This window comes from Centroberyx affinis, unplaced genomic scaffold, assembly GCF_046629955.1.
Source record: "Centroberyx affinis isolate AG114_WGS23_722 - 3 ecotype Tasmania unplaced genomic scaffold, CSIRO-AGI_Caff_v1 ptg010045l_1, whole genome shotgun sequence".
In the NCBI taxonomy this organism is placed as follows: Eukaryota; Metazoa; Chordata; class Actinopteri; order Beryciformes; family Berycidae; genus Centroberyx; species Centroberyx affinis.
Window position 1 is genome coordinate 1 of NW_027284725.1, and position 16835 is coordinate 16835.

The 16835-nt window shown below is 39.9% G+C and overlaps 1 protein-coding gene across 1 annotated transcript; it reads right to left on the reverse strand.

Annotated features, from left to right (window-relative positions):
• Nucleotides 1–382: 382 nt before the first annotated feature.
• Nucleotides 383–15478, reverse strand: LOC139640634 (teneurin-3-like; the record flags this gene model as incomplete). The annotated part of the gene is made up of 9 exons (XM_071514807.1): nt 15459–15478; nt 14411–14535; nt 13692–13799; nt 10984–11138; nt 5664–5765; nt 4086–4259; nt 2012–2071; nt 785–947; nt 383–506 (listed from the first exon to the last, which is right to left on the reverse strand). Coding segments are annotated over exons 1-9 (1031 nt in total), but the record flags the coding sequence as incomplete, so codon positions are not given.
• Between the last annotated feature and the right edge of the window lie 1357 nt (nt 15479–16835).

Consider the following 16835-nt stretch of genomic DNA (forward strand, 5'->3'; position numbering starts at 1 on the left):
TTTACTTTTTTCTCAGAATTCTGACTTTAAACTCACAATTCTAACTTTTAATAAAGAATGTTTACTTTCTCAGAATTCTGACTTTAATCTCAGAATTCTAACTTTTAATTCAGAATGTTTACTTTTTTCTCAGAATTCTGACTTTAAACTCAGAATTCTGACTTTAAACTCAGAATTCTGACTTCATTCTCAGAATTATTGCCTTAATTTGCAGAATCTCAGAATTATGACTTTAAACTCAGAACTCAAATTTTTCATGTGGCCCTAATTCTCTTCCGTACAGATGAATTTCATGGAAAAAACAAAATAGAAAAAAAAAGAAAAGAGAGAGTATAGATAGTGTTCTGAACGAAACCCTTCGTAAATTCCCACACACACCAACCTGTAGCTAAAGTTGTATTTATAGTCTCCAGTGACGAGTGACATGGTGAACTGGTGAGTCCCGTTGGCATCAAAGACATAGAGCTCCTGAGAGGCTGGAGAAGCCACTTCATAGGAGCTGGGACCTGAAGCCAGAGAACCTAGAGAGACATAGAGACAGAGTGAGATGGGGAGAGAGAGAGAGAGAGAGAGGTACAGTCAATGCAAAATTGTTAATACAAATAGCTGATATACTCCTACAGGCTTTTCAATGCTTTCTACAATTACATTTTTTTTTATCATACATTTTTTGCACGACTATAAACCGTTAAAACCAGGGTTAGACTGATCAATTGGTTTGGTGATATATGGGGTTGATATTACACACATGACAGAGTACTGACTACAGAATATATACACATACCAGTAGGTGGTTGGTTGCGTCGTACGGCTCGTATCCTGATGTTCCCCAGGTCGGCAACATACAGCGTCCCGTCCGGAGACACCACCAAAGAAGAAGGACAGTTGAGCCTGGCGTCTTTGGCGTAACCGTCTCCCGTTTGGTAGCAGTCGCAGTTGGCGTCATTCTGCGGGACAGGAGGGAGGGAGGGATTGGGGGATGAGTGGAAATCCGAAAAAGAAAGAAAGAAAAGGAGGTAGAGATAGAGGGCTCTATTTTCGGGACACTGCATGGCGGAGGCTTTGCGCCGGTGGCATTTTATTATTCATATTATTTATTTTTTATTATCCTAGCCTATCTTAGCCTAGCCTACTTTCTATTCTATTCAACAAAACATCAGTTGCAACTTCTTAGTAGGGGCCTACATAATGCTTATTTTTAAATAGGTAATGAATTATTCATGAATGATTAACAAATGATTTGCAAAGCATAAACTTGGATAATAACACAACCATTGATAAGCAATAAAAAAATATTGATTCAATTTCTGAATAGTTATGATGTAAAAATAATAATGGTAACATTTTACAATAAGGGTACAGTTAACTAATGTGTCTAATTAATAGTCATCTTTACAAACTATTAAATAATGTATAAATTAATACCTTTGTTAACATGAATACCATTAGTAAATTACACATTAGTTAACTGTTAATTAAGGGTTAGTTAATGCTTATTAAGCATTAACTAACCCTTAACATAGTGACTCTTATTGTAACGTGTTACCATAATAATAAATTGATCCATTAACATGTCATCAGTTAATGATTAAATAATGTAATAATGTGTAATTTATAATTCATTAGTAAACACTGCAGGAAATTAACTAATCATCAACTAGTTATTAGTTAACCATTAAATGATTATGAAGACTTTATAATAGGGGCTAGCATAATGCTTATTTACAGTATGCTTTAAAAAAAAACTATTTCATTTGTTAATATTTAATTAGCAAGTCAAAAGTGCTTGGATTATAACAAATGACTGACAAATTGATAATCAAATATAATTAAAGGTAATCATCAATTAGTTGTTAGTTAACCGTTAAATGATAATTAGTAAACATGATATAATGATTCAAACCTTTCATTCTATTCCTTTCTATTCTATGACTGAAAATGGCACTTTTCTGTGTGAAGCAATGGCAATCCAAGCTACGACACTGTATGTGGTGTGGTTGGGGTGCGGTACCTTGCAGTCACAGTCAGATAGCGTTCCGGCTAGATGGGTGATTTCCCCATCTGTCGACACCTAGCGGGGTAAAAACCGAAGAGAGAAAGGTAAAAACGAATGAAAACATCGTAAAGGAAAGTGCAACCTGTTCATGACCTTGTTAATACCTTGCTGATGGGCAAGGCTGTCTACTCCAGAGAAGACAAACCAGGACCAGGCAATTATACTCTTATCACTCATATCATATTATGGCACATTATACACCAAGGGTCCTTTAAGTGGGGTCTGGGGACTTCCAGGTGTCCTTGAGGGAGTTCCAGGGGTCTTAAGCAAAATGAGGCATAGTTTAATATCACTGTAATCGAATTTACTACAAATTATCCCGATTATAGAATCTACAACAATGCCGTTTGTAATCCTAGGTTTCACTCTCATCACTTTTAGGGTGGAACAATGCAGTTCTACAATTCAATACTAAATCAACAACCAAAACATTCCTATATAGGTCCCTGGGATGAAATATGATCAATATGATTTGTGTCTTTGACGTAAAAATGTTTCAGAATCCCTGTTCTACACCATGAACAATACAGTCTGTCTTTTGATTTTCAAACAGATCTTACATATATATATATATCTCATATATGAGAGCACAATGTACGACAAAATGAAAATGAAAATGAAATAATCCTGCCATTATTACATTATTACTGCCATTGACAACTAAATGTCAATGGAGTTTTCATTTTCGTTTTGGCAGTAATAATGTATTTTCCAACATGCAAATGAAAATGAAAATTGGATTATTTTTCCATTTTAATTTTCATTTTGTTGTACATTATGCGCTCATATATGGGAATTGAAATTGCAATTCTATTTCATGATTTCAATTGATTTATGTTACTTTTCAACTTCCGTAAATCTTTGTCTCAGCAGCAAATGTGAGGTCTAGTGTGAAAAGTGCAAGGAGCACAGTTGTATTTGTTTTAAGCTGACTTCTGTCGCCCATCCACTCTCACTGTTAACGCAGTTCAAGCAGAGTTGTCAAGTGACCGCGGGTCAAGAGGGGGAACTGGCTCGGTGCTTAGCGTGCTGATTGGACAGTCCCCAGTGGTAACACATTAAAACGTAATCTCGGTGCACAAAATATTCACAACACCTCCCTAGCGGCGAGTGAGTTTTGCACAATGTTCGCCTCAGTTGTCTCGAGACTTCAAACTCCTTCTTCAGCCCGTCTCCTCCCCCTCATCTCCATCTGCCCTTCATGTCTGAAGTGGATTTAATGGGAAAACCCAATATAGAGTGTGAGACTAGTCCTTTGCACGGCTATTCTTATTTCTGTGCCGGTGTCAACGGGAGAGAATGACTTCAAAGCCTCGCACAAAATCTCAAATAAACTCCACTCTTGTATTGCTATTGAAAATGAGTATACCTAGAGTGTATTGTTGTTGAGTTGTGAAGTCAAACACCAGACTCGCATGCATTTATTTGCTTTTTGGTCGGAAATAAAAACAAACATCGAGGTAATGAAGCATCTGATTTATGTCTCTTTTAAAAAAACATCTACAAAGCTGTTAACAGCAACTGTGAGAATGAGGAGGAAAGGCTAAATAAGCAGCTATCTTGGCAACAGGCAAAACCATGTTGTTGTCGGCCATATTGGCTAATTCCCAAGCTGGTGTGTTGGTGGTGTTGTTTAATCCTCGATGGCTGACGCGTGCGTTCATCCTCATATAGTGCGGTGAAGTGATGAGAGATAAAGTTGATATCGGTTGTTTTCTGGTGAACCGAGTCATGTAAAAAACTCCACATAGGCTACAGTGTTCATTTTAAATTTAAACTTTGAAAAATGTAAGTTTTCATTGAAATTTTTAAGCAAAGTAACAAAGTACTTTACATTTTTCCAAGAAACAGACAAAAACTTATATTGATTATGCTGCTCTTTCAAAATAAAAGCGCTCTGTGGAGCAGCTACAACGTCCCGACTTCTGAACGTCCCGACTTCTCCGGGACGTTCAAATGGTACTCCCTGGTTGGGAAAGTCGTATACGCGCTAACTGGGTACGATATGTCTCTTGGAGCCCCTCCCTACCTGTCGAATGCGGTGGATCTTCTTCTCGTCGGTCTCTGCGATGTAGAGGACGCCGCTGTAGGATAGGGCGATGGCTGTGGCTCCCTCTAGCATGGTCTGGACCGCTCTCTTCCCCATGGTGTATTCTATACCGGGCACCTGGCAGTGCATGGGACGACCCGCCACGATACGAACCTGACACACACACACACAGATGTTATTAACGTATTGATTTGGCTCTCTGGTGCGACCTGAAAATGATTCTGTGACAATCCCAAACGAGCAGCATCTGCAGCAGCAAATTACTGATGCCTGCTACTATTGATCTAGATATAGCTGCCACTATTCAAGCTTATACAACTCTACAGAGGTTTGGTACAGTCTATTTTCTGAAAATACATGGGAAAACCTAACACTAAACACATTTCTACAACTCTACAGAGGTTTGGTACAGTCTGTTTCCTGGAAATACATGGGAAAACCTAACACTAAACACATTTCTACAACTCTACAGAGGTTTGGTACAGTCTGTTTCCTGGAAATACATGGGAGAAACCTAACACTAAACACATTTCTACAACTCTACAGAGGTTTGGTACAGTCTGTTTCCTGGAAATACATGGGAGAAACCTAACACTAAACACATTTCTACAACTCTACAGAGGTTTGGTACAGTCTGTTACCTGGAAATACATGGGACAACCTAACACTAAACACATTTCTACAACTCTACAGAGGTTTGGTACAGTCTGTTACCTGGAAATACATGGGAGAAACCTAACACTAAACACATTTCTACAACTCTACAGAGGTTTGGTACAGTCTGTTTCCTGGAAATACATGGGAGAAACCTAACACTAAACACATTTCTACAACTCTACAGAGGTTTGGTACAGTCTGTTTCCTGGAAATACATGGGAAAACCTAACACTAAACATATTTCTACAACTCTACAGAGGTTTAGTACAGTCTGTTACCTGGAAATACATGGGAGAAACCTAACACTAAACACATTTCTACAACTCTACAGAGGTTTGGTACAGTCTGTTTCCTGGAAATACATGGGAAAACGAAACCGGACAAGCAAGCTTGTCTTTATTGTAGTCACACAACACACCACAACACTTGCATGCAGCGACCACACTCACACACACACATGCTGTCAACGGTGGTCGGTGAAATTCAGTCTCTGCTTTTAACCCATCCAAGACATGTCCTTCCCCCGGGGGGCAGCCAGGAGCAGTGGGCAGCTTTACAGTACAGCGCCCGGGGACCAACTTCTGTCATTGTCATTGCTGGTCAGGCGATGATCTTCTGCATGTTTTTAGTGGGGGTCCTTACTGATGTTATATGGAGGAAACCCCATGTGAGCACAGGGAGAACATGCAAACTCCACACAGAAAGGCCCCTTTTTCACGAGATAGCCCACCTGGGCACTAGGCACGGAAGGCATGGGGAGAACATACCCCCAGTGCCAACAGCGACCCAGGCGGGAATCGAATCCAGGACCTTCTTGCTGTGAGGCGACAGCGCTACCACTAAACACTAAACACATTTGCATCTGCGCATTGTTGGTAGTGTGTATGCAGTGGATTTTACCTGTCTGTTTTCAGTGATCTGCAGCACAACGTTGTTGTCCAGCACATAGATGGAGTTGTCCATCGGGTTGATGGCTAGATCTGTAGGCCACTCCAAACGAACCTGGATGGAGAGATGACAGACGGAAGAGAGAACAATTTTCATTTGACACCAGTCTCAACCAACCCTAAATGAAGTAACAAACACAAACACAATTTAAGATTTAGAGCTCAGCGGTTGCTCTGGTGTATAAATTCCATGACAATTCCGTGATTTTCCATAACGACGTCCGAGCACTTCCATGATCTAAAAATGTTTGGTTTCTTAATGCTTAATGTTTTCAGCCTGGTTTCCGCTCCAGTTGAGCTGAAAACCATCGAATGCAAGGAATGTGGGAAACATCTTGGAAAACATTCCGCTGTATTCCTGGAAATTGGCCCTGATATTCCCTGACTTCCCCAGAAAATGTATCAAATTCCCTGACTTTCCTTGTCTGGGATACACTCCTCAAAATTCGGTGGTATTCCAGGAATTCCATGACCATCTCAAAATAAGACCCTGACGCAATCCCATTTATTGCACAGCTACTTACTAAAGACATCATTTGACAAAACGTATTGATTTAAAATGATTTCACTGCAAACTAAGCTAATTTACAAGCTTCCACCAAAAGACTAGTCCAGCAGGAGTGATATGATTAGATGTGAGACAGCGGTATGTTATTCAGAAACAAGCAAATAGTAAACATGTTGTCCCCCATCAGTGATGTAGTTCCACCCTTGGGTCAGTCAGTGATTGCTGAGTGTACTTGAAATATGAGTGAAATTGTATAAGCATTTTCGTATGGGACAATGAAAGGACAGATTGACCATATATTTCTGTTGCCTACTCTCCCCAGAATTAGGCTTACAAGTTATATCTTGAAATGTAGTAACTGTAATTGTCCTGTTTTTACTCAATACAGTACAAAATATAAGAACTACAATATGCAATAAATACAATCCGTACATTACACAATGTACACTACAATACAATTTATAATACAATATACAATATAACATACAACACCAGGAGCGTGAGTGTTATGAATAATATAAATGCAAAATGATAAGTGATATATGGTATTGCACAGTAGGTAAGTGGTAATATGATATAAGTAGTCAACACTGAGGCACAGTGGTAGTGCAGTGATGATGCAATAACAGTACAACAGTCCAACAACTGTACAATAACTACAGTGTCTTGTGGTTAGAGGTTTGCCCAAAAATTCTCCATTGACTCTCACTTCAACACATCAACCCAGTCTGATGTCTCCAAGTGTGTAGTGTGTGTAGACTATTATGTTACCTATGATAACTTTAACTGTATTGCTTTACCACTGCTTTACCATTCATTGTCCCCCACATTGTATGATAACTTTAACTGTATGACCTGCTTTACCACTGAGTCCCCATTCATTGTCCCGCATATTATATGATAACTTTAACTGTATGACCTGCTTTACCACTGAGTCCCCATTCATTGTCAATGCCGCCCCCTAGCGGCACAAAGTCAACACTACAGTGTGACTTACAAACTAACGGACGGAGACTGATCCATAGTAACCCCTTTGGTGGGGGACAATAACAGACCTCAAAATAGCTTTGTTGGCTGATCAGAATAGAGTATTCAACAAAGCTGTGTAATAAAACATATTACACTTTGATTGCTTTACAGAATTAATAGGAAATATTGAGTAAAAGTATAGTGTATGTGGCTATCTGATAGTATTGAAAAACTCCTGGTTGAATTCTGCCAACTTTGTCTGTCTGAGTGACCTCTTTAGTTCACTTGCAAACTTCACATTACAAGTATTATAGTGCCCACGGCCTAATATAACACTGTCTGATAAAGTAAAACGATAAAGTGATGATGATAAAGTTTAAAAATAACCTGAAAAGAAAACTATATGTGACCGGGTGAAAACTTTCAGAATGTTGGGGTTCAAGAGTGCAGCCCACTCTTGGTCCAAAGTGAGGAGAAGTGAGAAGAGACAGGGAAAAGTTCTGAGTTCAGAACAACTTATGATGCTGACGGCCATTTCGGCTGGGTCATAAAATGTATGAGGCCCTGTCTGCTAAAAGAAAACCACGTGAAACTAGATCAGAAGCTGAGTACTGAGGGGGGGCGTTTGTAAAACTAAATGAAAACTGTCCGCTCTGTGCAAACCAGTGACTTAAAGGAATAGTTCACCCAAAAATGAAACTGCTGTCATCATCTCCTCCCCCTCATGCCAGTTGAAACACAGGTGAAGTTTGTCCATATAACACACAGGGAGGCTGCCAGCACAACTCCATAGCAGCCTTCTCCAAAACAACTGAAGTCAGTGGGGACCAGTTCTTCAGAGTTCCAAAAAGACCTACAGTATATTTACACCATCATTTAGTGCAAATCTTAACTACAGCTGATTGATTTGCAACAAATAATGGTGTATAGGTCTTTCTATTCACAGTGTGATTGTTTGGCTGTTTTTGTTTTGGAACTCTAAAGAACAGGTCCCCATTGACTTCAGTTGTTTTGGAGAAGGCTGCTACCAAGTTGTGCTGGCAACCTCCCTGTGTGTTATATGGACTAACACATTTCACCTGTGTTTCATTTGGCATGAGGGCGAGTAGATGATGACAGAAGTTTCATTTTTGGGTGAACTGTTCCTTTAAGATAGTTTTGTCGAGGAGGGACTATGGGTCGGTCCCTGTTCGTGCCTCCGTGCCATGTCACAGGCCGCTGACTAGATGTGGATGAAGCATGGGGGAATGGCGCGTCTCGCAACTGCGCCGCGATCACAGGTCAAAACAAGGTGACTGGCCCGAAGGGAGACTACATTATTTACAAGGGGCGACATGTTGCCTTGTTCTGAAAGGAAAGGAAAATAAAACTCACTGTAGGGATTTGGTAATACTGCAACAATCCTGGCTGAATCCTGCCTACTCTGTTTATTTGATTGGTAACACTTTACAATAAGGGTACATTAATTAAGGGTTAATGCTTATTAAGCATTAACTAACCCTTATTAAGCATCAACTAACCCTTATTAAGCATCAACTAACCCTTATTAAACATCAACTAACCCTTATTAAGCATCAACTAACCCTTATTAAACATCAACTAACCCTTATTAAGCATCAACTAACCCTTATTAAGCATTAACTAACCCTTAACTTATTTTACCCTTATTGTAAAGTGTTACCATTTGATTTAAAGATCCCATATGATTCATTTTGCCTGATTTTATTTTCAAATATACTCTGGCTTAGGATAAGGGTAATATACAAATACATGTAGTTTAGCTAAAAATTGAATTGAATTCGTTGAAGTGAACGAATTTGAAGAGTAAGTCGTCACAATGCTGGACCCTGATTGGCCGACAGCAGCGGCTCCTCTAATTCGAATGAGGTAAAACCTGCTGATTGGAGGCTTTCCAGTTCAAATGTTGCAAACTGGCCTGACTGGACTCATTCTTTAATGAGGAGAGCCAATCAGGAGCGAGTCCAGTTGTGATGCGTTGACTGGAGTTAGTCTGAGACTGTCTGTAGAAAACGCAATAACTTTAAATTTAACCACTTGAAGCAAAATTTTAGCAGTCTTCATTAAACATCTTTGATATATACAGTATATATAACAGAGAAAAAATCCTATAATACTGGACCTTTAAGCAAATAAATTTAATTATAGTTTACGTCTATAATACCCTGATAAAACCCTGAATATGTGATACGTATAATGAACCATTGGTGCAATCTATGGGGAGTAATGTTACCAGATTAGGCTGACAAGTCGAGCAATTGTAAGTCATTGAAATAAATTATTCATTCATATATACACCAATAAAATACTGAGTGTATATTTAAAAAAATAAAAACATGCACACATACACCTACATGTGAAGGCACACAGGCACTTTGTGGCATGTATAATTCAGGTGTTAGGTAGATGAAACAGAGCTTCTTCTGTGTGTGTGTGTGTGTGTGTGTGTGTGTGTGTGCGTGTCATTCTGTCCAATCTGAGTGCCTGACTGTGCCTCTTAGTTCACACATACACACACACAATTTTAGTATGCAAGGTTGTACTTTCTCACTCTGAAAATAAAGTGTAAAAAATGCAAGTATATCTCTCTCAGTCTTTCTCTGGAACATACAGAGTCGTTTCTCCCCTGAGTAACTCCTCTATCTCTCTCTCTCTCTCTCTCTATCTTTGTCCTTCTTTCGTTCTCTGCCTCTTTCCTCCTCTCTCCATCTCTCTATCATTCTGCTTTTGTTTGATTCTTGCGTTTCTTTCCTGTCCTCCTCCCTTGCTGTTGGTGTTTAACTATACGCAAGGCAGGAAGTCAAGAATTACATTTACTTTCTGCTGGATCGCTTTACGGCACAAAACAGGAAGGGGGCGCTGTTCTTCCAGAGCTAAACGGAGCTAAAGCTTTCAGAGTTTCTGGCAGCAGATGGTGGAAGGAGGTGAAAGGCCACTTCCAACATGTTGATCCTCTTCAGGGAGGGGGAGGGGGGGGATAAGAAGCAACAGGCTTTATGGGAAATGTGGCTTTAATTTGAAAAAACACCAGCACTAACAATTGTGTGAGATAGAAGCTACCGATCGTCTCCACCATGGTCTCATTTGTTTACGATAACTATACCAATGTATCAAAATCAATTTAGCAATGATACCTTGATGATTACAAATTCTGCATGTAGCACCTTTAAAATAACCTAGTTTGAACTCTCTGTGCTCTTGTCCAATTTACATTGCATGGGAAAGATGACATTTTCTTCTTTTTTTTTGGCAGGTTATGTCTTTAATATGAAAAAAAACCCCACTCATTTTGGATATTGGATATGCTCATTATCACAGCTCTCTGCTGCAAAAACATATACTGGATATTGTATATGTGTATATACATACAGTATATCAGTGATTACAGTACAACTGTAATCACTCGATCAAAGTGCTGTGATCATGGTCATATCAAATCATTAGTGTATTCATTCATTAGGATTAAGAAACAATGTCTGTTTTTTAAGGTGATTCAGTAACTTTTACTCTAAGTATGTACACTCTTACAAAGGATGTGTCATTTGTAACACATTGGTGTGTCTTCTTTGGGACAACACATACTTTTACATTTTAACACGTGTTGTTATTAACATATGACAAATCCTTTGTAAGTATCTAAATAAGCTACTTTTTACTTTTACTCAAGCAGATTTCCACACCAGTAATTTTACCTCTACTCAAGTAAAAGTAAAGAGTATCTCGACTTGACCAGTAGTATTTGGTACTCCTTCCACCCTTGTCTATATATGTGTGTTACCTGTCTGATGTGCATGCTAGTGTCGCAGGTCAGAGGTCGTGCAGAGGTGAGGTCGTTGCTGCCCAGCACTGTAGAGATGATTCCATTGCGATCCACTTTTCTGATCATGGTGCCGTCCACAAAGTAGATCAAGCCGTTCTTATCGACTGCAATACCTGTGTGGAACAGAGAGAAAGTATGCACACATAATTCAATATATGGTTTTGCCATTCACTGTCAGTGGAGCAACTCTAAGCTGCGGATAGTAAGGATACAGTGCAGAAAAATAGAATATAAATAACAACTTAGCAAATGCAGTATTTAAATCAATTTATGATCATTTAAATCAACAGTTTGAGCACTAGAATGTGTTAAGTAGGAATGTATGAATGAAAAGTATGATACTGGTACAAAGAAAAAATGAATCAAAAATATTTACAACATGAAAATATACCACAAACATGAAATATCTGCTGCAAGAAAAAGTGAAAAATGCTAAAATGATCAAAATATTGAGATATATGCAACTATGTGACATACTATCTATGTGACAGCTAAGCATGTGCTATACGTGGATTCTGAAGCTAATGAAGCATTATATTCATAATATTGTATTCATAATATTTGTAAATACAAACTTAAAACAGAGCTGTATTTTGCTTATAATGGCTGAACTATAGAAAGATGTTAACCAAAACCATGTGTTTCTTCAAGAACATTTGTCAATATGGCTGCAATTTAGACGGTCAAATAAATATCTGTATGATATGCTTAAGTTGAGTGGTATTCCCCACAGAAAGCAACAAAAGTGGCAAGAAACATCCTTTAGGCCATTTCCTATGTGAAGAGCACAATCTGTTTGACAAGAAGAAACACAGGTGAATATAATTCTGTTTAGTCCACACTTAACCGTATGTTCAGACAAAATGTGAAAAAAAACAAAACCTGAAGAGTTGGTATGAGTGTCTGCAAAGTCAAGGCAGGGAGGTGAACGGGGCGAGGAGGATGCAACTTTGCTCTAGGCAGGGGGAATTAAGGCAAAGAGATGTTCACTCCAGCTGGAATTGTTCAGCTTGAGTAGGAAATGCACCTGACACAGTAAAGCAAAAGCCAGTCAGCTTCAAGTAGGACTCTGCTTCTTCCCCCACCTACACTTTACAGCTGGAAAAACCTGTCTATAACACCAATGACATCTGACCAAAAAGCCTTGAAAAACCTACATTCCCCAAAGAAGACACTGGTGGTGCTGCTGCCAAGCCTAGTGGTAAAAGAATATACTAAAGCATGACTGAACAAAAAAACTTGAATGCTGAAGCAGAATTTCAACTAATCCGTCTCATTAAGACCAAAACCAAACCCACTAATCATAATGACTGGACTATAGAAAGATGTCAACCAAGCCCACTAATCATAATGACTGGACTATAGAAAGATGTCAACAAAACCCACTAATCATAATGACTGGACTATAGAAAGATGTTAACCAAACTGGACTATAGAAAGATGTCAACCAAACCCACTAATCATAATGACTGGACTATAGAAAGATCTAAACCAAAACCACTAATCATAATGACTGGACTATAGAAAGATGTCAACCAAAACTACTAATCATAATGACTGGACTATAGAAAGATCTCAACCAAAACCACTAATCATAATGACTGCACTATAGAAAGATGTCAACCAAAACCACTAATCATAATGACTGGACTATAGAAAGATCTCAACCAAAACCACTAATCATAATGACTGGACTATAGAAAGATGTCAACCAAAACCACTAATCATAATGACTGGACTATAGAAAGATGTCAACCAAAACCACTAATCATAATGACTGGACTATAGAAAGATCTCAACCAAAACTACTAATCATAATGACTGGACTATAGAAAGATCTCAACCAAAACCACTAATCATAATGACTGGACTATAGAAAGATGTCAACCAAAACCACTAATCATAATGACTGGACTATAGAAAGATCTCAACCAAAACCACAAATCATAATGACTGCACTATAGAAAGATCTCAATCAAAACCACTAATCATAATGACTGGACTATAGAAAGATCTCAACCAAAACCACTAATCATAATGACAGGACTATAGAAAGATGTCAACCAAAACCACTGATCATAATGACTGGACTATAGAAAGATGTCAACCAAAACCACTAATCATAATGACTGGACTATAGAAAGATGTCAACAAAAACCACTGATCAAAATGACTGGACTATAGAAAGATGTCAACCAAAACTACTGATCATAATAACTGGACTACACAAAGTTGTGGAAGGAGTGTTACATTGGCTGCACCATGCCATTTTAAGCCAAGAGACAGACGTTAGAAAGGGAGGGAGGTGGAAATAAGGGAGAGAGAAGGAGACGGAAGGGGGGGGATTAATGAATGGAGAGAAAGAGAGAGTCCAGAAGTATATTGGAGAGGGTACAAAAGCTTACTGGAGTTTGTGTGTGTGTGTGCGTGAGTGTGCTAATTCCGTCTGAATTAAGTCTTAAGCATTCTCTTTACATCCGGATGGAGGAAAAGAAAGCGAGGCAGACTGTTACTATGGTTTGAGAGGGGCTTAAATAAAAACTTCCTACACTCTTTATCGGAGGGTGGTCTTTCTCTTCCCCTCTGTCTCTCAGTCTCTTTTCTAATCTCCTTCCTCTGTTGGTGTGTGTGTGTGTGTGTGTGTGAGAGTGAGTGTGTGTGTGCACCTTTAGGTCCCAGCAGCTGTGCCTCGGTAGCTTTTCTTCCATCTCCACATCGAGCTTCATCAAACGGAGGGCACTGTTCACCTGTACCAGCCACTACCTCCCCGTTACCTACACACACACACACACACACACACACACACACACAGATATTAAGCATGTATTTGATAAGTTCCCTATCCTTGATCTACCCTGTATTAGTCCTACAATGGTAGCCATGGCTACCATGGATACCATCCTGTAACTATCATGCATTAGTACAACAGTGGTAGCCATGGTAACAGTCCCCCAAACCTGTGTATATCAGTGATACAGCAGTAGCCATGGTATCAGTCAACCATCCTGTATCCTTCCTGCATTATTACTACAGTGGTCACCATGGTACCAGTCAACCATCCTGTATCTTTCCTGCATTATTACTACAGTGGTCACCATGGTAACAGTCCCCCATCCTGTATCTATCCTGCATTAGTACTATAGTTGTGGCCATGGTAACAGTCCCCATCCTGCATCTACCATGTATTAGTACTACAGTGGTAACCATGGTAACAGTTCCCCATCTATTCTGTATTACTACTAAATTAGTACTAACTAAAATTCATTTTCTAATAATTTCTAACAATCTAACAATTGGAATAACTGGTTGCTGGTTGGGATTTGGGTGGATTGAGCCTTTTCTACCAGCATGGCAAACACACTGGGGAAATGAAGTGTGAGTTTACCGATGAGCTCTCGGGCGCCGCTCAGCATCTTGGGTCGGTAGATTCGGCGCGAGTTGGTGTCCGACACATAGAGCTGTCCGGTGACTGGGTCAGTGGCCAGGTAGTAACGGTGGGCGGGGTTGTTACTGTGGAGGAAAGTGGTGGGATAACAAGGGGGCGGGGGGAGGGGGGGGAGTAACAGATAGAGAAAATTGGTTGAGTGATACCATTACGTTCAAAATGTCAATATCCCTGACATCAATGATGAAATATTCCACAGTATTTAAAGGAATAAAGCAAGTTTTTGGTAGCTTGTCCCCCAGACACCAAAATCATCCGTGTGTCCCTGGTAGATCGGTCGTCCAGTTCTCCATGCTAACACTTTAGCATAAACTATGTTTAATGATAGTAGGTGCCATGCTAGCTTAACATGCACTATGTTGAGAGATAGTAGGATTCATGCTAACATGTTAGCATACAGCATGTGAAATGATAGTAGAAAAAAATCATAATTTGTAGCAGCTCTAAAACTAAACAGTTAGTAATGTGATTGAATATGATATGTGCCTAATTGTGGTGGGTTTATGTAGCTTTCCGTACATAGGAAGAGAAGCTGGTGGGCGATGGGAGACTGTGTACAACTATAAATCACTGCACAGTGGATGAATACGTGGTTGCTCACCTGAAATAGTTCCAAAAAGAAACCTGACTACATCAGCTATATATATATATGTATATATAATGTAATAAAAACCACTAACAACTTTTCATTAATAAAAGATCAGTCTTAGCTCAACATAGTGTATGCTAAATTATTAGCATGGAGCCTATTATCACTCAACATAGCTATGCTTAAGTGTTAGATTGGGGCCTAAGTATAGTAAAGTGTTCGCATGGAGCCTACTATCACTCAACATAGTGTGTGCTAAAGTGCTAGCATGGAGCACCAGAGCCAATGATCTACTGGGGAGACATGGATCATTTTGGTGTCTACGTTCTCATCAGTTAATAACTTAAGCTGACCAATGTACCAAAAACTCAGTACATTAGCATACAGTCATAACCTCACCACTTAGGTGGATTTACCATTTTGTCCCAGCATCATAACACACTAGGGGAATGAGAATGAGAATCTCTACAGCTGCTGATAATGAAGAACTAATGAGGGAAGGTCGACGATGTGGATCCCAAGAAACAGGTGTTAATTTACTGCCTGTGGAGTACCAGTGGTTGGTGTGTGTGTGTGTGTGTGTGTGTGTGTGAGAGACAGACTGAAGCCAGGAGAGAGAGCGAGAGAGACAGACAGACAGGGTGAGAGCATGTTGCTATTTCTGAATGTGTGTGTGTGTGTGTGTGTGTGTGTGTCTCCGTGCTGTCCTCGGGCATTAAGTGTGTAACTGATAGAGAGTGTGAGTGCAGTGTCTCTCTGTCTGCCTTTGCTCGTGTATGTGTTAAGCTTGTGTGTCTGTCAGTCTGAATAGAGCTAAGTGGGTACGATGGGCCATCAGTCGTCTGTGACACACTCTTAATGACGCCTGCCACACTGTCATGTAACATCCATCACACACACACACACACACACACACACATTTACAAGCACGAATACACACACACACACGCCGCTGGCCACAGGTCTCAGTGGTTGGTGATAATCAGCAGCTGATCACGGACTGTTAATTAAGGCAGCTGTAATTAGACAGAGAGACTGTGTGTGTGTGTGTGTGTGTGTGTGTTTATCTCCACTTGTGAGGCCCAGAAGTCCAATGCCAAAAAAACAACAACTTGTGAGGACGTTTTGGATGACAAAGCCTACTTTAGAGGTGTGTGTGTGTGTGTGTGTGTGTGTGTGTGTGTGTGTGTGTTCAGTCAGATACAGAAACACACCCTGTGGACACGCGTGACACACGGATGCCACTTGGTCATGTGAACATGCCAGGACACATTAAAAGACACGACTGGACAGCAGGGAGGAGGGACGAAAGGGAAGAGAAAAAAAAACAAAAGAGGAGAAGTAAGGGAGGATGGGAGGAAGGAATGAATGAAGGGAGGAAGGGATGCACGGGACAAAGGTCAGGGAAGAAGAAAGAAGGAGCGCAGGAAGGGATAGGAGGACTGAAGGAAGGAAGGCAGACCGGTAGGAAGAATGGAGGGAGGGGAGGAATGATGAAGCAAAGTGAGGAACAACTGAAGGGAGGAAGGAAGGAAGAGGGGAACGAAATAAGGAATGAATGAATGAATGAGGAATGAAGAAAGGAAGGAAGAAGGTAATGAAAGATGAAGGATGATGAGAAGATGAGGAGTGAAGAACGGAGGAAGGAAGGAGCGAAGGAAAGAAAGAAGGAAGAAAGGAGCAAGGGAGGAAGGAAATGAGAAATTAATGGATGAATAAATGAAGGAATGCACAGGACAAAAGGCAGGGAAGACGAAAGAAGGAGCGAAGGAAGGA